The 27850-nt window shown below is 32.2% G+C and overlaps 1 protein-coding gene across 1 annotated transcript; it reads left to right on the forward strand.

The window, feature by feature from the left end:
* Positions 1-357: 357 nt before the first annotated feature.
* On the forward strand, positions 358-27850 carry LOC123537028 (uncharacterized). The gene is made up of 2 exons (XM_045320569.2): positions 358-669; positions 25725-27850. The coding sequence occupies exons 1-2, from the start codon at positions 609-611 to the stop codon at positions 26744-26746; spliced, it is 1083 nt and encodes a 360-aa protein (XP_045176504.2). The 5' UTR covers positions 358-608; the 3' UTR covers positions 26747-27850.

Genomic DNA, 27850 nt, shown 5'->3' on the forward strand with positions numbered 1-27850 from the left:
GCTAATCATCTCATCGTTTAGACTTCTGTGGCAATTTGTTTACACTCAAATGCACATTTCCCCATTATTTTCGCTTAATTTTCATTAGTTTATTACCAGCTCTTATTTCAAACAATTGTTGAAAGACCGAATTATATACACCAGTCTTTGAATATTTCATAAGTTTGCCTTATTAAACACTTCTAATTCGCCTACGACATACGATAAACTTATTAACAGAATTTCATTACAACCTTTTTCCAGAGCAATTAAACCATAAATGTCACGCACAAATTAGCTGGGACCTTCAGTTACCTACTTGGCAACTACCAATCAATCTAATACAGTCTTAGCGCCAACAACATACTATAGAGAAACACCGATAACGTCATTGCGCGCGCTGGACTTGTGACGCAGCATATCGTCTGCAAATTTTGCGCGCTATATATTTTTCATTGGCAGAGGTTTATAAAATAGCTGTAATCGGTTAAGCAATAATAGAATTAACAGAAGTTTGTCAGGAACACACTGTAATTTTTCTCTCTGGCTACATTTTATTTTTCTTCGTTTATTTTAGAAGACAAAGAGAACAACGCATACTCTAACTGGGATACTTATTTTCACTTGAAATGAAAGGCTTCGCAATTCTGTCAGTTCTGTACATTTATCTGGAAACAGGACTTTGTATTGGTAAGTTAAACAAAGTATTGTTTTAATTATGTCAGTTGTCTTAATTTTTATTCATGATTCTGACGATTATCTCATTATTCTATATAATTCAGTATTTTACATTCGTCAACATTTAAATATTTACAATTAATTTGAGAGATATATTTACCACACCAACATAAAGCAACTTATAACACTGAAAAGTTCCTATGCCTCTAAAAATTGAACCTCTGAAATGAATTTAGATCTCAAAATGTAATAAATCATCAAAAATGTATTACTGATAAATCATTTAATCTCGGAATGTACAAACAAAATTGTCTTAATTTTGATTTTTCAACTATTTTAGTGAGATACTGTACTATCAATTTAGTACAATTTTTTCTGTAATAAGTACTGACTGACTACAGGACATGTAAATACTGTCTGTCCAGCACTTATATTAATTTTCTGATTCGCATTCACGGCACAGCCAAATGTCTTAACGCATTAAAACAAAATGCTGTGTCTAAGAGACAAGTGATAATAAAATGTCCGTTGACATAAAAGGAAAAGGTATATGCAAGTACGATTAAAGGAATGTGCCTCCATATAATTTTCTGTTTTGATATTTAGTCGCTTGGCAACGTCAATAATTTTAAAAATATAAAATGAAGCTAAATTCGTTCTATTTCATGTCACCTCCTGATTGTTGGATCAACGCTTGTGATAGGTTTTCATACATCTTGCAGCTTTTATAGTGTGATTCACAATTACAATTTTATGTAATAAAATCATGATTTATGTTTCGAAAAGTAAGACATAAATCTAATTTAAAAAAGCAAGATGCCATCTATGCTCGTGTAATACAGCATAATTCTAAAGTATAGCATGCTAACAACTGTTTCATTAATATTGTATTACTTCCGATAAAAACATTAAAAGTTCATATAAATGCAGTGCTAGTTAAACAACTACGGTGCAAGTTAAAGTTTCGCAAGTTTGGACACTAAAATCATTTTAATCAGCTGCTGTAGGAACAGGACAACTTAGTAAATATGAAATCAACATGATATATACAACCTTGTTAAACATTTAAAGAATTCTAAATTTTCTATTGTCCAATTTTACTTTCACAAAGGACTTTTCATGAGAAAATTACAGTTTTGGCATAACAATTAAAATGGTTAAAGATATCTTCAGGATTAAAAAAAAATTGTTTTCTCCCTTGAAGATATTTAGAAAGAAGCATCATTCATGTTTATTTTTTGTAACTTTTACAAGAAATGCTCAGAAAACCCTCTTACATAGTTTGCAAAGAATCATTCAAAAACAAGAAAAACATATTATGCGTAAACGATAAGGGATGATTTAAAAATACACGGCCTTAATTAGTTGCTTAAGCTGTACTCCTGTTTCTATTTCCTAAAAGTAAAGAGTAGCATAGTGAATTGACATTCGAATCAAAACATGTTACATTTGTGCACAAAACCTCAATATTCATTTAGCTGATATTAAAAAAAAGACACATATTTATTATCTAACATCATTGTTTTAATATCACACTAACTCTATGTTAGAAACATTAATAACTAACAACGGAAATAAATTTATGAAAAAACTCTTTTAAGTGCATTCTCGTGAAAATAAGTTTAACTTATATTCATGATTTCAAACAAGCACATTATCCTTTGTGGCGGTATTTGTAAAGACAGCGGAAAATTTTTATTCCCGCGGCGGCCCGGGTTTGATTCCCGACGCGGGCATCTTTATTTTTTTCGTGATTTTTAAGATAGTTTAGAAACCTCATATTCTAATGTTCATAATATGACCAAACTTCAATTTTAAAAAAGATCATTTTAGCCAAAATCTGGAAGTAAGTGTCTTTTAAGCTTATCTCTTCGTTGCCCTTACTGGGCTCGAGCACAAACAAAAAAAAAACATGCACTCTCCCTTAATTCAAGCATGAAGCAAAGAACGTAATGTGTTAATTACAAAAAGACTTACTGCAATTTTTAGATACTGAATATCGAAAGAAACATTTTTTTTTCAAAAGTATTTATTCAATTTGAATATCTGAAATAGTCAGGCAAATCACTCTTCTGGTAGTTGCATGTCTTTTAAAACGTTAAAACATTTTTCTGTGTTAATACAAGTGTAATCAAGAGAACTAATGTTTTATAATATGCTTGTAATCAAATTCACGCTGTCAAAGACATTAAAAGCGTTTATTGCATTTTCTAGCAATTTCAAAGCTGAATGTCCAAGATAAAGAGAAAGAGGTTCAAAGCTACGCTCATAATCATTTGTTTTGCCTGTTAGCAAAGGTTAAGTTTATTAAACCTACGTATATATTTTTATTTTTATAATCTTATAAGCTTTATATATCTGTAAAAATACAGTTACTCAACAGCTTTAAAGTACCTTTCGAGGATGCATACTGCATATGAAGAAAGGAGAAATATACTTTTCACATTCACCCGCGATGTCGTTTGTTATCTGAAAAAATTAAATCCCATTACAGCGTTCCAGCGTCCTATTTTTGCTCTTGTTACCCATATTTGCTCACTCGTCTATGTAAACTCTGCAATATGTAACAAAAATAACAATAAAGCATTGTTTTATTAGCCGCTATATAAAATTATTGGCAGATAAATAACAAAGATACAAATTGGTACGACATCACCCGCTGTTGTCATACTGTGCAAACGAACAATATGCATTAATTGCAATATAGATAATATTGTCTTTTTTCTCTTACTGACATATTTGATATGTCATATTGGTAGTGTCTGCTATAATATTACATAGAACGATTTCATGTCAAATTAACATTTTTATGGAAATATCAGTCTGAATGACGGAGGAGATAAATAACTAAATACAAAAGCAAAATTAACAGTTATACAGATTTTTTCCTTTATTAAGTAAATTTATGATACAGCCTGGTATGTAATAGTTCCAGGAAAATTAAAATCAGGTGTCTTAAACTATACGAATATAACTTCTTTTCTATTGATAACAAAATATCAAGAAAAAAATCTTGAAGAATTTTAAAGTCTTAGTGCATAAATGATATGTTAAGTTTTGATAACGGACTAATCTTGTTGAGGAAAATTATCTACAGAACTTTACTTAATTTTAACTAATTCGTCTTGACAAGTATAAGAAATGATGTTTCATGATATTGGTAATCGTGCTTGACATACGAGCATGAAAACATAGTTTTCACTTTGGATCAAATGCCACTGTTCAATGTAAAATTAAAGTTATATGATATTATTACTTTTCATGCCTTTTGATATCATCCAAATATTACTGTAGTTTTATCAATGAAATTTGTATGCAACTCACTCTATTTGAAATATTCATCTTTAACATTTTCATCAAATAACTATAAACAGAGACACAGATCGTAATAGTACTATAGACATTATTTGTTATATTTTCATTAAATCTGACATTCTGAGGCAGCAGCTGCTGCAAATCAAAATGACATTTGGTATACGGAAAGTATATATACAGAAATGACATTAGTATTACAATAGCTTGTTAGTCTGTCTTGTCCTGGTATATATCGACTGATCTCAGATTTACCTTTTCAACCAGATGTGGTTTGTAGCCTATTGGAAACAATATTGACTCCTAACAATATAAATACAACATAATGAAGTTACGTTACACATTTTTATCTGGTCAGAAAATGTGTGGCTTTGATATTCTCCGGACAATGACAGTATTTTAAATACATGTGTAAGAGAAGTTTCAACAAATATAATTCCAAACAAAATTCAGCTTCTACACCTCAAACGTTTTGTTGGGGTACATTTTATTGCTTTCAAGGGGACTCACAGAAAAAACAGAAAGGCTTTTCTATGTTTAAAAAATAGTTATGTAAAAACTGTATTCATTCCAGAAATCTGGCGCGTACATGGTATTTTTAGTCATAACGGCCCACTGAACATTTTCACGTTAGGGACAATGATGGATATCAGTATCAGTGCTTTGGTTGTTTTTTGTTTTTGTTTTTTTTGTTAGCATTGCTAATAACCAGCTCTCAGTAAAACAGTTCCCTTTCTTGAATGTACCCCCCTTTCATGCCTATCAGCTTCTTTTCATTTGAATAAGTATTCCCAAATGGTGATGTCCAAATCCAAGCTGCAGTGCAATTAAGTCCCTCTTGTTAAATAACTAACTTTCTATCTGCGTGCTAAAACTTACTTTGTCTAACTACATTTAAAAAAAAAAAAACAAACATAAAAAACTACATAATATTGCAATGTCAGCAACATGCTAATCTGTCTATTTTTTGATGACGTAGTTCATATATTACGTGATCTGTTTACTAACTTATTCCATGCTAAAATTGTTCATATGAAATTTAGTTAAATTTTGTTGCCTGTTGATAAATTAAGACTTAGGTATTAAATACATTCTGCGCAATTATGGATTAATTGCCCTAAAATGAATAACGGCCAAGGATTGAGTGTACTAGTGTACATAGTTCACAATTTGAAAACTATAAGAACCAGCAAAAATGTAGAGGACTAAATGAACAATTTTAGAAAACTTAATATGTAAATTATATGAGCAAGATGAGAATAACATCTCACTATTAAAATGTTGTATAAAATGTAGTGAGATGAATGATAACATTTAGTTGACAAACACTACTATATGATAAATGAGCCGTGCCATGGGAAAACCAACATAGTGGCTTTGCGACCAGCATGGATCCAGACCAGCCTGCGCATCCGCGCAGCCTGCTCAGGATCCATGCTGTTCGCTAACGGTTTCTCTAATTACAATAGGCTTTGAAAGCGAACAGCATGGATCCTGACCAGACTGCGCGGATGCGCAGGCTGGTCTGGATCCATGCTGGTCGCAAAGCCACTATGTTGGTTTTCACATGGCACGGCTCAAATATGTAATAAAGCGATAACTACATAATATCGATAATTACAATATATAGTACTGATTGAAAATATTAAAGGTGACGCTATATTCGCCAAACATATTCAAATGTAAATATATTTTTAATTATATTTATAGATATATAAAATGTAAGCAAGCACTGTTCCAAATTGATGATAGGTTCGATATTAAATTCCCTTTAGTCATCTACACTTTTTGTAGTCAGAGACTATATGATCTGTTGAGTTTTATCTATTCAGAGATTTAATTGGCATTTCCAAAATGTATAGGTACTTATAGCCAGCTGTCTTCTATACAGTATTCTCTGATTGAGGGAATAAAACATTATTTGTTTCTATTTTATGACTTTTTGCGTTGTATTTCCCTCTACAGGTAAGGGTATAAAATTAATTTGAAGAAGGGTAGGTGACACTATATGCTGTATAAATTGTTTGCATTCCGCTCTCAAAATTAATAAACTGAAGTAAACATCCACTACGAAATGAAAACTTATAAGAAAGAGATTGAATCGAAAATAACATCAAGTATTGCTTAATCTAAGGTAAATGACTCGTGCAAAATATTTAAGTATACATGAACTTCTGTATGATAAATATATAAGAAAGAAACAGAAAACAGCATTTTCCTAACATTAAAATGCCATATATAATGTAGAAGACTGACATAAGATACTTCAAAACACACACACCATGGCAATATATCCTTGTTAACAAACGCATTATCTACTGAATATCATTGCAATTATATTGAAGAGCACTTATTCCATAGATTTCATCATTTACTCTTATAAGCATGATTATATACACACAATAACAGATAATAAATGTCAGATAAAGACATTTTTTTTTCTCGATAAACTGATCTCGTCCGCCTTGTAAGTGAAATCTGCCATCCACATATGTTATGTTTAAGTGCCTTCGTTTGGCGTATCTGTTAGATGATCAATGGTCTATTTTGATTCCCTTTCATGTTGGTGGTTTCTAAATGGAATACATTAGGTTAATATTCCCACTTCTAAATTATATGCCATGGCAACGCAATTATAAGTAATAGCACATTCTATAGCTTTGTGATTAAGATAGTTTAATACTTCATAAATATAAATTTTTCAAACGAAGATCAAACGATAGAAGAGATGGTGTATGTAACAAAGACGCAGTCTCACAGAAAAAAAACCCACAGCTTTGTATGTTTATTTCAATGCGATATGTGAGTTTAATATTAGTTTGAAATTTGAAAGCAATAACTTTATATATTTTGGATGTATACAGTATAATTTGATATACCAGCTTTCATTTAGATAAGGATAAGACAAATAACACAATAATTGTAACAAAAAACTTGTATACAAACAGTTGATCCAATCAAGACCGGTGTGCAAAATATTCCTCAAATTTTGCCGAAAAGTGTCCTTACTGAAATTCATTTGAGCACGTTCTGTTTCTTTTAAAATGTCATGAACAATCTTGGATCCTATATTAACCTCATGGAGGAGTTATGCAGGAGTTATTAAGGCCAAAGGCTTGAACCGTAGAGCAATTTTCTATAGACTAGCGCCCTTGGAAATAATTGTCAGTTCCATTAAATGTCCTTTAATGACAATTTCTAAAATATTTGACAATGTTTACTTATCTTTTAGTGTTCAGATTAAAATAGTTGAAAGTCTGTTTAAGAAAATTTATCTTATTTTATTTATATCGCTTAAGCATCACAATGTTACATTGTCTATGCTGAAAGGTAAAGCACGTTCCGGAAATGTAATGACTTTGTTTACATTTTGATAAGAGGATGTGTATACTTCTTTAAATGCAGAAAAGGAATCGTATTTATTTGTATCTTTCCCTTCAAGTAAGTATTATACAGGCTTGAAGTGCATGACCCTCTATGTATATTTTATATTGAAAACAGAAGGATGGATATGCAACACTTTTCAGCATATTTCAGCATTTTTGTCTCATTCGTGGTCTGCGTAGTTAATAATGATACAAGGGAGTGTATTTGTATTCTAATCAAAAACTTGCCGCGTGGCTTGTGTTTCCATGGTAACGCATTTGCTCTCGTTTTAAAGCAAGTTTAAATACTAGCTAGGTTTTCGACGGCCTAAATGTCATTTTCAGCTGAATGAAGTACAATGTTAAATCATGAACAAAATGTATAAAATGTACATATTGGGAAATAACAATATATTTAAACCAACAAAATAGTGAATTTTAACAACGTACCTTATCGTATCTTAAATTCTGAAGTAACCGTAGTAAGATCGATCTTACAACTGGCATTTTGCATATTTTAAAAAAATGTTTAAATAATTGAAAATATGTCCTTAATGAAGTATTGTCCTTAAGTATTCACCTGAATATTCCGTATTTTATTCTGTAAATTTATTTTCGATGTCAGCAGTTAAATAGCGATATAGCAATTGCATATATTTCCTAAGTGTGCAGTGCGGACAAAATTTTAAGCTGTCAATCTTGGGGTTGTGGTTTCGACTCCTTAATCTAACCAGATCTTTTTTTCAAATTTAATTTGCAATTATTGAAGCCAAGAAAATTGCCACACTTATCTTTCAAACTCATCATGATATTTGTGGTTCATAAGCTTGTATTCAAGTTAACAGTTGTAGAAAGTATCGAATAAAGTGTTTAGAAGTATCTTAGATAACAAATGACTTTTCACCAGCGTTTCCAAAAAATTATGACTACAAGAGAAAACAATTTGATTTTGTGAAATATGTTACATAAAATAATGTAAGAAGGCAATACTGATATCATTACATTATTTTTCATGACAATGGTATTTGGTGATTTTGAACCCATAATAACGTGCGTGGAAGTCAGACATCATACCACCAAGCCATCGTATTATCTGTTAACTATGTAGATTGTTTAGTAATATAGATATTTTCAGGATGCAGATAAATGTAGCGTAAACTGAAGAAAACGCCCGTAAACAAAATTAATGCTGTAAAAGAAACAAAACATGACACTCTATATATCTAACCTCAAAATTCAGAGGCTTTGACACTGACCTGTTTAGGAACACGGACTAATCTTATAACTGTATTTCAATAAATTAGTATAATAATTGCAAGACAAATGACTTCTCTTCCGTCATATTAGGAGTATTTTTGTTTCTAGTTTAAGCTTGGATATTTGTTTTAATGAATGGAAATAAAAAAGATATTGTAGCATAGTAATTAGTATCTAAATACCAAGATATCAATAAAAACTGAAGAATACGTATAACAAACCAATCTGCCCAACTTGTTTTTGTATTACACCCGAATATCTCCTAAATAAAATCAGTGAAAAAACAATTATTTCCTTATACTCTGCACGGCACTTTAATTCCAATAATCTACAACATTTCGGTCAATGCTCTAAGCGGAATACTCGTAAAAAATCAGCAGCTCATTGATGTTTACAGTAAGCTCGAAACAAAAGCAAAAAACATCGCTCAGAATCACGTACTTACACGGATAAAGGTACTAACTTTGCGCTTTTATTGGCTCGTAATATCATGGATTCGGTGACGTCGTTTGAACGCAATAATATTTAGTCATTAGGCACCAGAATGTACGTAAAATAGTTCTAAATAATTTTTAAAATACGTTTATAATTATAAACCTGCGTAAAAATATTTAGAAACAAGCTTGGATGAATTTCGAAAAAAATATCATGTTGAAACTTTAAAAATAATAACAGACGAAATACCTCACAAAGTAGTTAACCTGTCGAAATACAACGTGTGTTACACAGAACGTTATTATCTAAAGATCTCTGCTAATTTGAGTGCACGCACAACTATCACAGCAAAAGCTCTTAGACTTCGGCTGTCAAACGTACGATCAATTTGATATCACTGAAATAATTATCCACTCCTACTTAGGTGGTAGACCTTGATAAAGCTATAATGAAAACGCAATAATGTTTTCATTTTCTTATTTGTGTTTTTAGCCTTATCTTCTCATAACCATCTAACTCTAGAAGTTTGTTTTATTTTTGCAAATGTAAACACGCAAATGGTAAAGACATTAGACCTGATGTCTTACCAGGCACGCAAAGCTAAAGGTTATTATCAGAATGTTATGTAAATATGTAAATTTCAGTAGTCCTAATTACATTAGAAAGGAAGGTCATAAATGTTTAGATAACATCTGTTAATTTGACGTTTTTTAAATAATTAAAGCCTCTGCAAGATTTACTTATTGATATATCACAATTCGAGGGCTGAGCGCGAAACTATTGTAACTGTATATGAATAAAGAACAAGGTACAATAGTTTCGCGCTCAGCCCACGAATTGCAGAGTTCAGGTGTGCAGGAATTTTGCGAAATATCAAAGCACGCCAGACTAAACTACTGGAAGGGTTAGATTATTTTCATTCTTACATGTACATGAAAATATATTTATAAATATAAATCTGGTGTAATAATATATATAATAATAAATACTAATCCATCGTTATCGCCAGGTAATAAACCTTGCATCATACGAGAAAACATGTCGCGCGTCACACAAGCCACGCTGTTTATTTCATATGTTTCACTCAGGTTATTCTCCTGTTATAACTTGCCGATGATCATTTTATCCACAATGTAATTACTGGTATTATCAACAACTGTGTTTGAATTTTAGCAGAAAACGCAGAATATGAAAACAAGGATGAATATCCAACAGGGAAAGCTACGTTCTAAAAACGCAGCTTCCCCAAACGCAAACCCAGCACGCGGATGCGCACACGACCAACACACACACACATACGCGCGCGCGCGCACACGCACACTACACAAAGCAAACACACAAGGACAAAACAAACAAATAAAGGAACACAGTGTGCCACCGCCTTGGAACGGTCAGTGGCAAAAACACCACCGGGGAGCTTATACCGGTTTATGGTGCACCTAACCTCACTCTTAATAAGAATATATCAAGAACAAGTACCTGCTTCAATATTTCTTTTCATTATTTTAACACTAATCTTTGCTTGACTTATTAAATGTTTGACCTTCTGTGGAAATTCTCTTTAATTCTGTCTAGAGCAGTTACAACAGGAACAACTTCCTGTGTATACGCAATATTTAGCGCAAATGCGTATTTCGCGTAATATTTTATATTAAAATACCATAAAGTGTTTATACGGAGGCAATATGCATACACGAAAGACATCAACTCTTTCTGTATGATAAAATGCTAGTATAATTAAATCATATTGACTTTCGCATTTGACAAATTGTTGTTACAAATCTGCATCTTTGTTTTGTTTTAAATTCTTCACATTGTAAAGAAGGTGGCAAGTCATGTCACGTATTTCACTAAAATTTCGAAATTCGTTAAGATTATTCTTTATCCGATTACACAAAAAAAAACTTGAGAATAAAGCCTTAAGGCAGCATTTGCTTTCTGCTCCAAATGTAGCTTGTAAAATGGCTAGCTTTGCACACAAACAAAATCGAATCAGAATTGCGTATTCCCTGTCAAACAAATCCGAAGTTATTAGCCAAATACCAAAGACATGGAGCGTCTTACATTGATACCATAAATGATATTTTACAAGGCAGATTCCTTTAAGATTGTCTTAGTAGCACTTAATAATCTGATTAGTTGGGTTTTGGTTGTTTAGCTGCTGGCGAAGTTATAATTAAGCCTCTTTCTCAGAGATAATTTTAATTAAGTATTATCACACTACACTCGATGAATGTTGAATTCATCAAGGGTTCCCCCACTACATACTTCAAATGATTCTTTGACAAAGTAGTATGTTTGTGTAGACATGTCCAAACTGGTTTAATAAAAGAAAGTCGACGTAACTGATCACATAATCCGCTTTACTCCAGTTTAATTACGTTTGCTGTAATATTTAGCTAAACACATTCTTCAACACCATCAAAAGGGCAAAACAAACGTCATTTTAGAGACTTTGGGGGTGGGGGAGTGTTTGATACCGCAAAGGATAAATGGGAAGTGCAAACTTTAATTACCAGCAATACGTCATGCCGTGACTATAATCTGGCAATTACTGTAACGTTTTGGCCGTACCATCACCATAATAACGTAAAACTTGCAGCCATGTCGGGAACTTTGGGTTATGACGCCGAAGCCTGTGCATAAAGTCCAAATGTTTCGGTGATAAAACTTGAATTACAAACAGAAAAAACAAACAAATTTAAACATACAGTAATTTTCGTTTCAATATATATAGTAAATATATTTCATCATCATGATCGCGGTCATAAACAAAAGAAACATGATCATCAGTGCTGTATTATGGTACAGCCATTCAACCAGGAGCAAACATGACCATATATCCCATCGCTCTTGCAAAATCATTGCCGTATACAAAGGCACCGTATACAAAGGTATATCAGTTCCATATCTACCTACAAAATACATTCTTTTCCTGTAATAAACGAACTATTACCCGGTGGTTGTTTGGGTATTAGTTCCTCCTGGTTCCTTGTGTAAAGTATTATGTTAAGCGGTTCAAGCTAGCTTTACTCTATATACTCGGTGAATTCTAATAGCTGAGTACATTGTAACAAAACAAAAAACTTCCACTTTTTCTATTTTAACCATACACTATACTTATTAAAACACACGGTTGAAGCTACATATTCCCTAAGATATAAAACCAATTCAGACCATGTACAACATGTAGAAAAATTAATGGAATCAGACATGTAAAAAAGGCTGGAAAGAATTCGATTACAATTGTGATCTTTGCATAGATTTGCCATCTTCTTATTTTTTGAGTGGTTACACTCGACTGTTGATCATCAATGGACTACAGGTTATTTATTGACATATAGAGTTTTTAATAATACCCCGGGTTGCTTAGAATTAAGAATCACGACAAACTATATACTTTTATGTATTGTTTATTTCCAATTCTGTGTGTTTTATTTTCTAACGAGTCAGGACAATGACACATTGCACCTTGAACTGGAATATCTTTTTTTGAAATTACATTTACGTTCACCGTTTCCTTTCAAACAAATTTCAAGAGTTATGAAGGAATACCATTCCTTGCTTCTGAGCACGATGTAGATTTAAGCAATAATAGAGTTGTATTCTGAATTATACGTATATTTCCAGAACGCAGTTAAATAGCCAGACTCCTAAAAGACATTTTAATCAGGTTGTATATCTCTATCTCAATAATTTAATGACCGCTTCATATAAATATATATTATTCATTATATACAGACATATTTTACAGAGACTGCATCTCTCTGCTATGTTAAAATCATACACACAACATTTTAAATGATAGGGAGATACAAAATCAATGAAACAAGGTTTTATAAGGTCGAACATCTTCTGAGATATTTTTTTATTAAATGATGTAATGAATCATATTCTGCACAATTCTGCCAATTAAGTTCCGTTTGTAAGGGAAATGAATTAAAAGACCGGATATAAAGTACCATGACGTAAGCATACCTATAATCAGAGCACGAATTTATTAGAATATAAGAACTTCACCAAACTCGAAACATCAGTTTTGTGTATTGTAATTGTTTCTTTTCCTTTCTCTGAATTGATATGAATCTTGAATCTTAGTCGGACATCTGGCATATAAATGTAAGAGGTATTTGTGGTCGCGTTATGAAATTGAGATCGTTTCATTAGTTAGGAGTAAATCTTTGAAAACGGAAAAAAGTGAAAAATAATGTATACAACTACAGATTGAAATTCTTTGACTGAAAACACTATTTTGATATGATAACTTAAAATACATGTGTCTAATGTATTTAGTCGTGATATTGGAACACCTAGATATTTTCAACACCAGAATGTGCGTATCAAGTTTAAAGGCAAGATAGTTATTTAATAGACCTCTTTAAAATACGGGAACTTATTGAACCACACACGCATGCACGCACAAACATACTTTCTCTGTTTTCTTAGTCTTCTTTATCTGTTTATTCGCACTGCTGTTTATTTACATCATGTTGTAAACTTAAATGCCTGTCCTAATGTTTTGTTCTGCTAGCAAACACCTCCTACACCACCCCGACCACCCAAAAACGTAAATAAAAAATAAAATAAAGTATACATTTTTAAAAGTAAATTCAGTTTTGAAAGCGTATCTATTGAATTCAATGTCAGTGTCTCAATCGACAAAAGGAATGAAATTGTATGAAATAATTCAATGATATTTTCACATAAAATCTGTGAATATTTTAATCACAGATTAATTTTTAATCACAGATTAATGACAAAATATGCAAATAATCTAAAAATACAGATCCTATAATACTAATGTATCAAATTCTGACAACCACTTGTGCCGATACGCCAATTACCCTAAATATTCTTTACGATATGTGCATGTCCATCCGGAAGCAGATGCTAAGAATTTAGAGGAACATTATGGCCACATTAATTCGTTTGTATAGCCATTTGACAATTATGTATCTTGAGTTTGATGATAGTTGTATACATTTTCGTGAAATAATAAACGAATTACCATAGGATCGCTACAAAATACTTTGCCTTGAAATAACATCGCAGGCGACATAGTGTTCGTAACTGCGCAAGATCAACAGCTTTGATCGTGAAAGCAATAATTTTATATGAGCTAACTTGAAACACGGTTTATTTTCTGATTTATTTTTCGTATCTCTTTCGCTTTAAATAATTACCAAAATGTTATAGCTTTTAGATACTGTTATTGAAGTTATTAGACAATGACTGTTGAAGACTGATTTTAAAGAGCAGGGTTAGCTGCACTTAGCTTCGAAGCTATCTTTAAGATAAGGTTTGCTTACATGATGTTTGTATTTTAGTTAAAACTGACTGAAATACATTGTGTACATATGTTTAAACAGTTTGAAAAAAACATAAAGCTATTAGTTACGTGTACACAACAAATGCATGTCTTAGAACGTTGCTAAATTCTAAAATGGAGTATAATTCATCGTAATAAACTAAACAAATACGATGATTACGTAGGGACTGTGGGATGTAAGGCGTCATGTTACTGATCTTTTCTATCAATATGGACAATAACACCGAAACTTCAAATAAACAGCGCGCGAGCCAAGGTTCTATAAACTATCTTAACGAGGTTCTTTAAGGCCATTTATGTTAACCGAATGTTGTTTGCTAAGAATTAATGTTTGATATTAATGTATGAAAAAAGAACTGTTACGTGAAGAACATTAGTTGCGTGATTTCAAATAAGAAAATGTTCGGTCCGAGAAGAATAATAGTAAAGCCAATGATCCATTAAGTGCTTAATATGAACATTAAGAAAACACTCAGCTATAATTTAGTGGCCACATTAAAGATTTTTTCATCTCTGAAATGAAACATTATCATTTGAATTATCCTAACTACTATTTATAAAGATTGTTAAGGAACACGATAAATCATTGTCCCAAGAGGATTGTTTTTGTTTTTTTTTTTTGGCTTTTTTTTTTATTTTTATTCTTTCGACCTTAGCATTTGATATGTGTACAAAGAGTGTCAATCCAAAACTAGAAATAGCGTTCATTTTCAAGTAGTATTTTCTACAATATTTTTAGAAATCGCTTGCTTAATTTAGGTAGCTACTTAATTTCAATTAACGGCAAAACTTCTGTAACGTTGCAAATTGAAAACGAGATGAAATCCAAATTTACACAAATCACTTGCCCTACACCGATGTGGGTTCGAGTCTCGCTAGGAGCGTAAAAATTTTTATGCTAGGATGCCATCAAACTGACTCATGGAAAGTCGTTGGTTCTACCAAGGTGTCCGTCTGTGATGAAATAATGCCCGGTGGGCACGTTAAACTTCCTCAACTATGAAAAGCTGAAAAGTCGCCATATGATATATAACTTTACACTCGAAAGAAAACCAAATAGATTTATACATTTATCTTACAAACATTTCACCTTTGATATCTAATAAAATGTATTTATGTCAAAAAATAAACAATCCTCGTACAACTACCTGTTATTATAATTGCCTTATAAGAGACACTATTCATAGCTCTTTGGGTATTTTATGCGTGGTAATAGTTACTTTCCATAAATGTTTTATAAAAAGATATCTCGTTTACAAAGCTAAATATCTATTTAGACAATGTATGGAAATAATAGTGATATTAATTTCCGATTATTTCTGTGTTAGAGGTTCAGGAAGAGTTAAATAATTCATTGTATTATCTTTTGTTATGGTTGTAATATTTTTTGTATGTTTAAAGTATTGTAAGGAATATATGTTCCGACTAATTTGTATGAAATTACCGGATAACCTGCAAGGAGTTCTTGAACTTAATTTCCAAATATTAACACAATAACGCATCCCCAAATAAACATGATCAAACATCATTCAGTATGTTAGTGCATGTTTCAGTGAATGACCATGTCTTACTAACTTCTCTTTTACCATGATATCAACGTACAAATGACTATAGTATTACACAAATTGTATTTATAACACAAATGATTAGCAAACGTTTTACAATCTAGTTGAACTTTACATGCCCACAGGCATCATTCATCCGATCCGTTAGCACATCTCTACTTTTTAAGATGCACTATAGCACACTATACATTACATTAGCTCTTCCATGAAAATATCGGTACAAAGGATACAGATTTTATATTTATAATGGTATCGACTGTTCAATTAATCAAAATATTGTCTTACTCTATTACATAATTAATGAATGTGATCTCGATATGGGAGATAGAAATAATTTATAGTAATGGTTGAGCCTTGAATGCAAGTTTCAAAAACCTAAATAATTAGTTAAATAAGCCTTGATATCACAGTCTTTCCGTAAAGATATCCAATGGGAACTTTCACTAACATATTTTATATTCAAATGTATAAAATTCTCATCTAAGGTATTTAACTTTATTCAATATATAAATTAAGTTTGCATATGGAATTACATTCATATTTAAATGTAATGCATTCATAATTAAATGTAATGGAGTAACAGTTGATTGTTACAAAAAGCAGCGAGTTTTTTAGTGGAAGTACATATTTATATCGTGTTTATCTATACATAAACAGTGTGTACTATTTTAAACAGTTATTGCTTTATATATGAAATTCGGATCTAATATACCTTTAATATCGATTCCTAAACTCTACAACACTCATACCGTAAAACAGTGCAAGATATCAAGAGTGATATAATGCTTTATTACCGTTTGGCATCTATATAGTTACGTACGCAAATAACTTTCTCTTTTATGAAAAAAGGAATGAAATCCAAAAATATATTCTATGATAAGGTCATTCTTTTATATGCAATTAAAGCTGTATATAAAATAGCGCGTTATTGTACTGACTCAAGGTAATAGTAATTGTATTTTGATATCCAAATCGTTTATTATTAAGAGTTTTCATTTTATAGCTAGCTGTTTCTATCGTTAATATTCCTAAAATTGTTAATTTGGCATTAGTCTCATATTGTTCAGTTTCCACATATTGGTGATTTGTTATCCAAACAGTGTGGGGTTTTTTCAGATTCCATATATTGGTAATTTGATATCAAATGTGCCTCATTATTGAAATATTTACCAATATGCTTATTGTTCAAGTTCTACATGCTGATAATTTGATATCAAAGTAAGATCTTCTTCATTTTCTACATCTATTTATTTTAATATCCAAATTGTTTATTTGAATCTGTAGTAATCAGGGATGTCGTAAAATGAATAATTTTCTGATGATAAAAATGCCTGATTGTTATGTGGTCGTGAAAGCCTTCAGTGACTTTAAGCGGATTCCAAATGTAATTGCTGGGATCATTTGAGCCGTGCCATGAGAAAACCAACATAGTGGGTGTGCGACCAGCATGGATCCAGACCAGCCTGCGCATCCGCGCAGTCTGGTCAGGATCCATGCTGTTCGCTAACAGTTTCTTCAATTCCAATAGGCTTTAAAAGCGAACAGCATGGAGCCTGACCAGACTGCGCGGATGCGCAGGCTGGTCTGGATCCATGCTGGTCGCACACCCACTATGTTGGTTTTCTCATGGCACGGCTCATTTTTTTCTGCTGGAAGACGACCAGTATAAAATTAATTAGATTGTAAATTTGATGCAGTTAAGTAAACACATACATATATATAAAACACATTGATGTTTGTATTTGAGTTTAAAGTACATGTAATACAACGGATACGATAAAGTCGAAAAATATATTGTCATTGATATCATTCTTTTTTTTTATTGCTGTATAAGGGAATAATCAGACCTGCTACACAATGAAAAGGCAATACAAAAATTTCATTAACCGAAATAAAAAAACGTTGCCTGAGTAAATACTATTTTGGTATTTCGTCCAATGGTCAGTCAAGCTATATGTGGAATATTATTGCATAACACCATTTTAAATATATGGTCATCGATGAGTGAACGGAATCATAGAGAAGACATACAACAGTACTAAGAAAGAAAGTCGACAAAATGGTGTAACCACAATTATTATATACATGTATCACAAACGTTAATATGGACAAATGATTTATTGTGTACGTTCGTTATTGTTCAAACTGTTTTTTTTTTTAAAACAAGTATATATTTTTCGACGAGAGATAGAAAATATAAAAGAAAAATACAAATGGACTTAGAAATCTTTAAGGTGACAAAATGGTGTAAGCAGATCATTTTATCACATGTCTTTTGCTATTGTTCACACGACTTCTATGCCACCCAAAATCTGCACGAAGTTCAACGCATTACGCTGTAGCTTTTACACACTACAGGTCTCACTTTACATCGTATACAACATTCATAAATAAGCATCTTTCCAAGTAATGTTATCTGAGCTGATTTGGCTTTCGTTTTGCATATTACATAAAATACTGTTTACAAAAGAAAAGAGAAATTATTATTACAGATAATACTGGCTATACATTGGTCGCTAAACAACTTCAATGTTTGAGATGGGTGTTACTCAGAATCAATCTCGATCTAAATATTTACTTTATTTTTATTTCAAAGACATTTTACTCGAATAATGCTCCTAAAAGAGCAACAATATCCGGATTTATAAACACTATACTGTAGGCGTACATTTATTAGCGCGGCAAAAATTTAGATCAAACGCAATTTTTGGTGAAATATCTAATTAATGCGTGGACGTGAATTAGCACTCTCGCGAGACCGCTTATTTCTAATTTTAGCGCTGTCCGAGATGAGACTCTCGGAGATTTACGGAGATTCACGAAGATTTTCGGAAATAAACTTAACCATCGGCAATTTTTATGTAATGTGTTTCTGTTGTAATTATACGTCATACTGATTATGAAAATCTTGACGTAAACTTAAAATTGAGCAGACTAAAACCTATCATGCTGCGTGACTGGTCGATGCACACAGAAATGTGAAAAAAGAATCAGTCATGACAGGGTGGCGCCTTACAGGTCTAATGGACGCAGTCGAAAAAATCCGTTAGCTAAAAACTTACAAATGAAAATGTACATGAAAATGCTTGGACAAATTAATGCGCGGACATGAATTAGCGCACGTGTGATAGCGCTTAAAGCGCTGTTATTGGTACACCGCTAAAATAAGTAAGCCTTCAGTAAATGCGAAAAAAAGAAGTGGCAAGTAAAATAAGCGTTAAGTCTAAGTCCGAATTTTTGTCTCAAAACATTTTTCCAGTGTATGTACAGGACAAAACGAATAAATTGTTGGTAATGATGCGTTCTTGTCTTTTATTACTATATGGCTAAGCTTCAAGTAATCGAACAAACGACGTGCAGACACCACTGATCCCTGGATCTAACAAAGAAAATATTTTGAACATAAACCATCTCGCGTTGTACTATATAAATGAACTCCCTGCTGTAGATAAATCGTTTCATTTTACTGATCCATACTTGTTCAATATGGGATAATGACAACGAAAGTATACGGCACACAACAAAATTGATCCCAGCCACTCGCGTGCAAGCCACAGTAGTATAAAATATCTTAATGATGTTCTTAAATGTCATTAATCCATTCCAAATGTTTCCTGCCCAGAATTATTTTTTGGCGTTAATGTTGATGATATTTGTTTCTGAAAAGGAACATGCTACGTCGAGGGCAGTTCTGTTGTGTGATTCTATTTTTGATTTCAAAAAGCAAGTAGTTATTGCTGATATTAACCATTTGGATATCGCCTCGAGGTAATTTATAGTAGTGCTAATAGTCCATTTATTATCTAATATGAGCATTTAGAAGACAGTTAGCTCTAATTCAGAGGCCATATTTCAGATATTTTGATCTCTTAAATGGAGCATTCGATTAAGATATCCCAAAATACTAATGTTTATTCTTATTAAGAAGGAACACGATTAATGGTTATCCCATGAGACTTGATATTTTACGGGATTATGTTCTGAAAAGCAATACATGTACAGGAAGTGTTGCAAATCCAACCATTCAGTGTTTAGCTCTAATTTAGCGGTCACACGTCAGAGTGTTTGATCTCAGAAATAAAGCAATCATTAAACTATAAATATTTAGCTGACTGAAAAGGAACCTATTTTTAATGGTAGTTACCCCATGAGGATTGCTATTTATTCTTTTTTTTTTATTTTATTACATTAAAAACAAATTTTAAAGTTTATGCCCTTGATTAGGTAAGCCAGGCTGTAATACCTGCCGATATTCTCTGAATATCTAAACTACTGAAACATCAGGAGTGTTTGATACTTAATCTATGAATATATATAAGTGATTGACTCCACAACATATGGTCCTAACTAATTTTGTCCCTAACATCGTTTTTTTTTTTATGCTATCGGTGTATTTCTGTATGAATTAATCATGTTTGCATGATATGGCCTCCTCAGAAACACTTCAATTGTATGAAACATCGATGGCTCCTAGTCAAGTGTCATGTATGTTACCTTCCTAATTTTTATTATTTATCTTTCCTCTGTTAACACTTTTTGTAATGGTATTTACGTATTACAAAAGGCATGTGTATTTCACAAAATTTATTCATGACACTCATCACTAACAAATGTTCTACAATACTATCTAGTAGGAACTTATTTTACATATCCATGATCAGATAATAACAGCAATGCTGCAATATGTTATTTTCTACTAGATACACATAATTTATTTTGTGAAAATATTATGTTTTCAGTGAATGGTTGCCTTAAACAATTACGTCATGAACAATTTTAGTCCTCGACGACATAATTAATAAGCACAGGTTTAGTATCTGTAATATCTGGATGCTATATATTATGTCATTACTGCAATAAAATTATTGAAAAAGTATGCAGAAATGACACCGATGTATTGATAATTTGGGTGAATATCTAATTAATTAGTCGTTAATCAAAATGTTTGCTCACTCGAAGACATATCATTGAAAGCGATCTCAATATATGAGATAGAAATAATTGATAAAAATATTGGAAACATGCACCTAAAAACAAGTATGCTAGTTACATCAGTCTTTTTTTTAATTTTAATAAAGACATCTATTCGAGCTTATATAACACATTTATGTTATTTCTTCTATTTTCTGGCTTTTACTGATATCCTTGTTGATGTAGGTTTCAATAAGAATCATTTTGGAAGTGTATATCTCTTTTATCATATTACATCTACAACCCTGATCGTATTATTCCCGCCAGGACAAACTGGGCATGTCATTTTTTAATATTTTGAGTTTAATCTCTACAGAAGATGAATTATATGTATAATATAGGGATAACGCATGTTTCCTTCGTGCTCTGCAGAAGTGTAAGAGGAAATGAGCGTATGCTAACACTATTCTAACATAAAACGTGTGAAACGCTGAAAATAAATATATTGTTCATCGGCGTTATCAAAAAGCCATGAAATGTTCAGGAATGTCAGTATTGTTTTATCACGCTTCAAATTGTCCGTGATAGGGTGGTGATATGTTTACGCCATGCCACGGAACGCGCATAGATGAAACAGTGTGTTAACAGCCCACGAGGGCGAGAATCTCTCCATTAACTCTCCTGTTAGTACACCACTTCAAAACGACAAAAAACATCAGTTTTATGCTAGAATTTATATTGAAAGTTATGTCCTTATTGCACCATCACTATGATATTATGATTTGTAATCGTGTATGACAGAGCAAAATGAGATTGTCAGACAGTGCAAAATGAGGTTGTCAGACAAGCATCTATTTAAAAAAATGCTTTAATCATTGTCACACTATAGCTAAGGACAAGTCTGTACTATTCAGTAAAGAAAAATTAAATTGCTAACTCGAGCATTTGGTAGATACTCTGAAAACTGATATGATGGTGTTACCTTGCCGACTGCTTCTTTTAAAAGTAGGCAATTTACTTATTGCTTCGAAATACAAAAGTACTAGCGTTTTCGAAAAACATGCATTTAGAAACTGTAGTATAGCAAAGAAAATAACTAGAATACTGACTGCGAGCAAAGCAAACCCTTTTCTCTGATAACTATAAAATATCTCTAATGAAGCCAGGTGAAAATAACAACTATAATCTGGGAACTGAAGTTGTTTAGGAATGTATAGGTCATAGAAACTGCATGGAATAGTTATTTAATAAATGCAGGTTGTCCAATTATTTATTTACTTTCAGACTGAAGCCAGAACATTTATTTACTTTTGCGTAGGAACAATGATATCTATTTAATTTTGCCGCCTCCCCATCCCGATTTTCTGATAAAGGGGGCGTAATTTAAACAAATCACAGTTTAATGGGGCGTAATTTAAATAAATCACAGTTTAATGGTCGAAGGAAAATAATTCATTAAGATCATAATGGATATATATCATAACAGTTATATGAAATCGGTTTTTTTTTTACATAATAGAGGTTGTGGTATGAAATCAAGCTAATGTTTTATATTCAGAGATATAGAAAAAATCTTATATAGAGGATATTACACGAGTGTCTTTACATATTGTTTTTGTTAAACGAGTTGAATAAAATAATAAAAGAGCCTCGCATTTTATCAATTTTATTCAACGAGTTTAAAAAAATCCAATGTGAGAAGGCACTATTGTAATATTTGTTTTATCACATGTTAGCTTTTCCAGTTGAAAAATCAAAAATTCTACTTTCTTTTACTATATAAACAAGTCAATTTGACCAACGTCTCCTATACTGTAAACGAAGTCGACGTCAAAACTTTATTACGCTAGTGTATAACTATTATCATGTAATGGCTTTATTACACTCCCGCGACGTCAAACATCTGATGAATAAGAAATATAAATTGTCACCGTCTTTACAAAACATACAAATGGTGAAGAATATATTCATTTACTCAAAAATGTCTGCAGTCAAGTCAAATCAAATAAGAAATATGTTTTTGTCATGCACAAAACAAGGGGTCCATCATAAATATACATAGTTATCTAAAAAGAGTATGCATGAATTTGTTAACAAACAGTGTACATCGGTGTTCAATGTGTTTACATCAGCAAAATATGATTTATTTTAATGATATGAGTGAAACCAGTTTATGTACAAAACTAAAAAAACAAGATTCTGGAGATCAAATCAACTCATCTATTTGATCAACAATAAAAACAAAACGGAGATAATAAGGTACGGTGGCACAGAGATGACGTAGATGTATTCTATATTAATACGTGCGCACGTAATAACTAATACGTGCGCACGTACTAGTACAAAAAACATCATCGCACATACTATTACGTGCGCACATACTAGTATAAAAACATCTTCGTACGTATATAGTAATACGTGCGCACGTACTAGTATAAAAACATCATCGCACATACTAGTACTTTTGCACGTACTAGTTAAAAAAAACATCTTCGTACGTATGAAGTAATACGTGAAAAGGTTTTACGTGCGCACTTATTAGTTTATTAAAACATCTACGCACGCATAAACTAAAACTTGCGCACGTAAAAACCTTTTACGTGCGTACGTATTACTTCATACGTAAGAAGATGTTTTTTATACTAGTACCTGCGCACGTACTAGTATGTGCGATGATGTTTTTCGTACTAGTACGTGCGCACGTATTAGTTATTACGTGCGCACGTATTAATATAAAAAAACATCTATGTCACCTCTGTGCCACCGTAACAAGGCGATTGTACAAATGTGAATTAACTGAACTTATTGTAAGAATGATTAATATACACGAAAAAATGTTTATTTTGTTTTAAGATTCGTAAGATTGCTGCTAAAAAGCTTCTTGCTTCAAAGGATATGAAAAATATGTAATGCTGTAAATTGGTCGTAAGTTAGCTATTCAGGATTGTTGTAAATATTGTTGGTATTAAATACGTTGTGATACCAGACAAATAATATAGCTTCCGTGCTATCCTATTTCAATTATCAATTAATAGTTGTTTTTTTTGTGATGACATAAAAGTAAAATTATTCATTTCATATAAACACTTTTTCCCTTTCTTTTCCCTTTTTAATTACTTTTTATAATTAGAGATTATTATTACGAATATGACAATTGTAAAACGAGACGCCCAGCAAGAATCTAGCAGAATAAATGATTGTAACATAAGCATTGTACATCTAAGGAGCAGTCTATTGAAACTGTCTAGATTTGATTAGAAAGAAATCTGAGACCAAACGATCAATAGTTAAATTAAGTTTCTGGTCGCTGCTGACCACCGTAACACGCAGCAACGTCAATGCTCTGACGCACCTAATTGTTGCCGCTTTAGTATAGTGTGATTTTGCCACGTATCCGTCTATCTTTATTGTTTACTCTACAGTAATCAAATAAATGTAATATATTATCCTTAAGATATCCATCACTGGTAGTATGCAAGTTTAGTGATATTTTCAGTACAAGATATTCATCACTAGTAGAATGCAATTTTATCATTTTCAATACCGGAAATTACATGGAATAGATAGTAAAGAAAATTTGAATTTTCCTTTTTTGAACAAAATGAAATACATATAAAGTACTGAGTCTTACAACCTTATGATACTGAAAGTATTCGATGTCTGTGATTATAACAAATGTAACAATGCCAGACACATTGTCACCTATGACCTGAAGAAATATATAATACAATTATATTCTACACGTGATGACAACATACATATACAGATAACCAGATAAACTGGTATTTGAATTATTGAATCCTTTATTGAACTGAACGTTTCTAAAACTCGTCGCGAGTTATTGGATATTCTAAAATAGTTTATATTTAAACATTTTTCTCTCTAGTCTAAATGTATCTTATATACAGTAGCTAACAAGAATGAATTACTGCGACAGAAATGGCGTATGTCATGACGAATTCGGTATTCACTTACATCCCTTGTAATTAGCCGCCGTCCGTTAGAGCAACGGAAACTCGTGTGAAAATAGGACTAATTGGTGACAACATTTAAATTATTAGCCAAGAGTTTTATTTACTGTTGGAATTTACATGACATGGGGCGATGCACAATGATTAAATATTTTGAATAAGACCTAATTGGACACGACGAGCATTTTTATTGATATGAGACGGGTAATAAAACCTTTAATGGAAATAGAAGAATTGTTCAGTATTTAGATTTTTACTTTGTAAATGAATTTGAATAGGACAGTTTTATTTATCTTATTGATATTGGGCAGAGATGCTTTTTTTTCTGGTATTACCAAATGCATCAAATCACTTTAGTATACAAACTTTTTTAGGAAACGTACTCATTATTTCTAGATATATACCTTTTATGAAACGTTCTTGCACAAAAAGCGACTGACGACACAATCAAGTTATTTATGATAAATACAATGCATGAAGTAAAGACCTAACACATTTCCTACAAAGAGAAAAAAAACTCTTCTATTAAACTTAACACCATTTCTCTATTCAACATAATATTTGACAAAAGGGAAAGGTTGACTAAAAGTATTCGATATCGGTGTATCTCGTAAAAAAATATCTTCATATTTTGAGTTTTGGATTTTACACGTACTTGCTTTGCTTATAATATAAACCGTTAAATAAGAGTAAATTAGAAAGCTCTTTCTATACATTCTAAACACCAGTTTTAAAACTTTTGTAAACATATCCTTGAAGTAAAGCAGAAACTATACTGCAAAAAACTAAGAAATAATTATCTGTCATCACAAGATACCATCCATTCTGTATTTGATATAACCGTTATTTTGTACCGAAACGGATCTGTGCAAAAATGACAAATGAATAATCGCTAAAATATTTTCTTCTATTTTTTTTTCAGAGGAAACAAACATATCGCCTGTTGAAGCAAATAGTGATGCGATCTCAGAAAGATCTCCAGCACTGACGTTAGTTAAAAGGAATACAGCATTGAAAAGACTACCAGCTTGGTCAGTGTATTATGGAAAACGATCGGGTGAGCCATCCTTTGCTTTACACAATAGTGGCAAAATCCACAAAGACGAGAGTGTTGATTTTGGAAATATAGAAAACGATGAAATAATCGACGAAAACGATTCGGATTCTGGTGAAGTGGCATTTCCACGATCATGGATGAATGATTATCTTGAACAAACATTATCTGAGAAAGATGAAATATTAAACTTAGATGCTGAAAAACGTTCAAATCTTAAACGACTTCAACCATGGATGTCAACGTATGGGAAAAGGAGCGATGGATTTCTCGACACAGATAAAGGATACGACATCGATGCAATAAAAACAAATGCTGACATTGGACAAAACGATCTTCACGATTTCAAGCAACTGCAAGAATTGTCTGAAAATTTATATGATATGGACGATCTTCAGAATCCTCCCACCTGGCCTGCAAAACGTATGGCTGGTTGGTCTGCAACTTATGGAAAACGTGTTCCATGGTCGGTAACCTATGGAAAACGGGCTCCATGGTCAGTCACCTACGGAAAACGTGATCCATGGTCGGTAACTTACGGGAAACGTGCTCCATGGTCAGTCACTTACGGAAAACGTTCTCCGTGGTCAGTCACTTATGGCAAACGTGCTCCATGGTCAGTAACGTACGGTAAACGTGCTCCTTGGGCAGTCACTTACGGAAAACGTCTTCCATGGACCGCTACCTACGGTAAACGATCACAAGGTTGGCAAGCTTTCTACGGAAAGCGTGCACCTATGTGGCAAGCGGTTTATGGGAAACGAAACGCAGATGACATGACATCCGAAGTTGAAAATACTGTCCCAGACAATGTTGACAGCTCCGATGATACTTCAGATATCGCGGAGAAGCGCTCTTCACAAGTCTGGTCAGCCTTCTATGGGAGATAATACTTAAAACTTGAGGATATGTGTACTAAATGTTATAAATAATTCAAAGGTATAAATTGTGAAATTCAATTCTACTGCAGGTTCTAGATTTTCAAATTGTTTGCTCTTTTAAGTCGTCACTCAATATATTTCGTTTCTTTAAGAGTTAGGATTGCATTTGTTTTTGCAAACGGGTCGAATATCGAAGAAGATAATTGTTACACCCTCCATGTTCTACAATTGTCAACTTAATTTTTATCATTGTATACTTACAGCTTTTTATTTACGCTCGGGTTTATATATTATCATGGCGAATGTCAGGACAATTTTTTTTGAATGACACAATATTGAAATGATCTACAATCTATTTTAAAGAAAATAAATAAAGAAAATAGGCTTACCCTCATTTTTCTTCATAAGCTTATCGTTGTATTAAATAAACAAAAATACCTGCAACACAATCTTTTAAAATTCTAATGGATTGTAAACTTTCCAATTACATGATAAAGGAATGGAAAATAGTCTTTATTAGCCTAATTATTTTACAGGCATTTAAACGTGCTCCTGTTTGATTTAACGCCATTTCAATTTTTTTATCAAAAGTGGTGCCTCTATTTTAGAGTAGAAATTGTTCTGTGAATATATCTGATAACATTGCATGCAAAACAGATATGGATAGTGAGTGACTTGTAACGTGATGACTCAAGCTACGGATCTTCTGAAATCTAAAACATTTTATCCTTCCAAAGGTGAATGGAAGCCAGTGACGGTGTGACTAACTTTCTTTTATGAGCAAATGTGGTGTTGATGTGTAAAACGTTGCTCACATATATGCATAAGTGTTCAAATGAACTCGATAAAAACATTGTAGAAATGTTTTCGTTATTTATTATTAAATGTTCTCAGCAAAAAAAATGCAATTTGCGATAGAAAAATATAGTGTACACTGTTTATTCATGACCAATATCTTAAGTTTTCTGTCTTTTAGACTTTTTTTTCATGTTAGACAAAATGCTATTTCATTAATACGTTTGTCGTTTCGCTCTTGACGAGCTTTGGTTATCAGCAGAACAGATACTATACATTCCAACATTTGTATTTTGAATAAAGAGAAGTCAGACGGTA

This window comes from Mercenaria mercenaria, chromosome 17 (genome assembly GCF_021730395.1).
Source record: "Mercenaria mercenaria strain notata chromosome 17, MADL_Memer_1, whole genome shotgun sequence".
NCBI classification, from domain to species: Eukaryota; Metazoa; Mollusca; class Bivalvia; order Venerida; family Veneridae; genus Mercenaria; species Mercenaria mercenaria.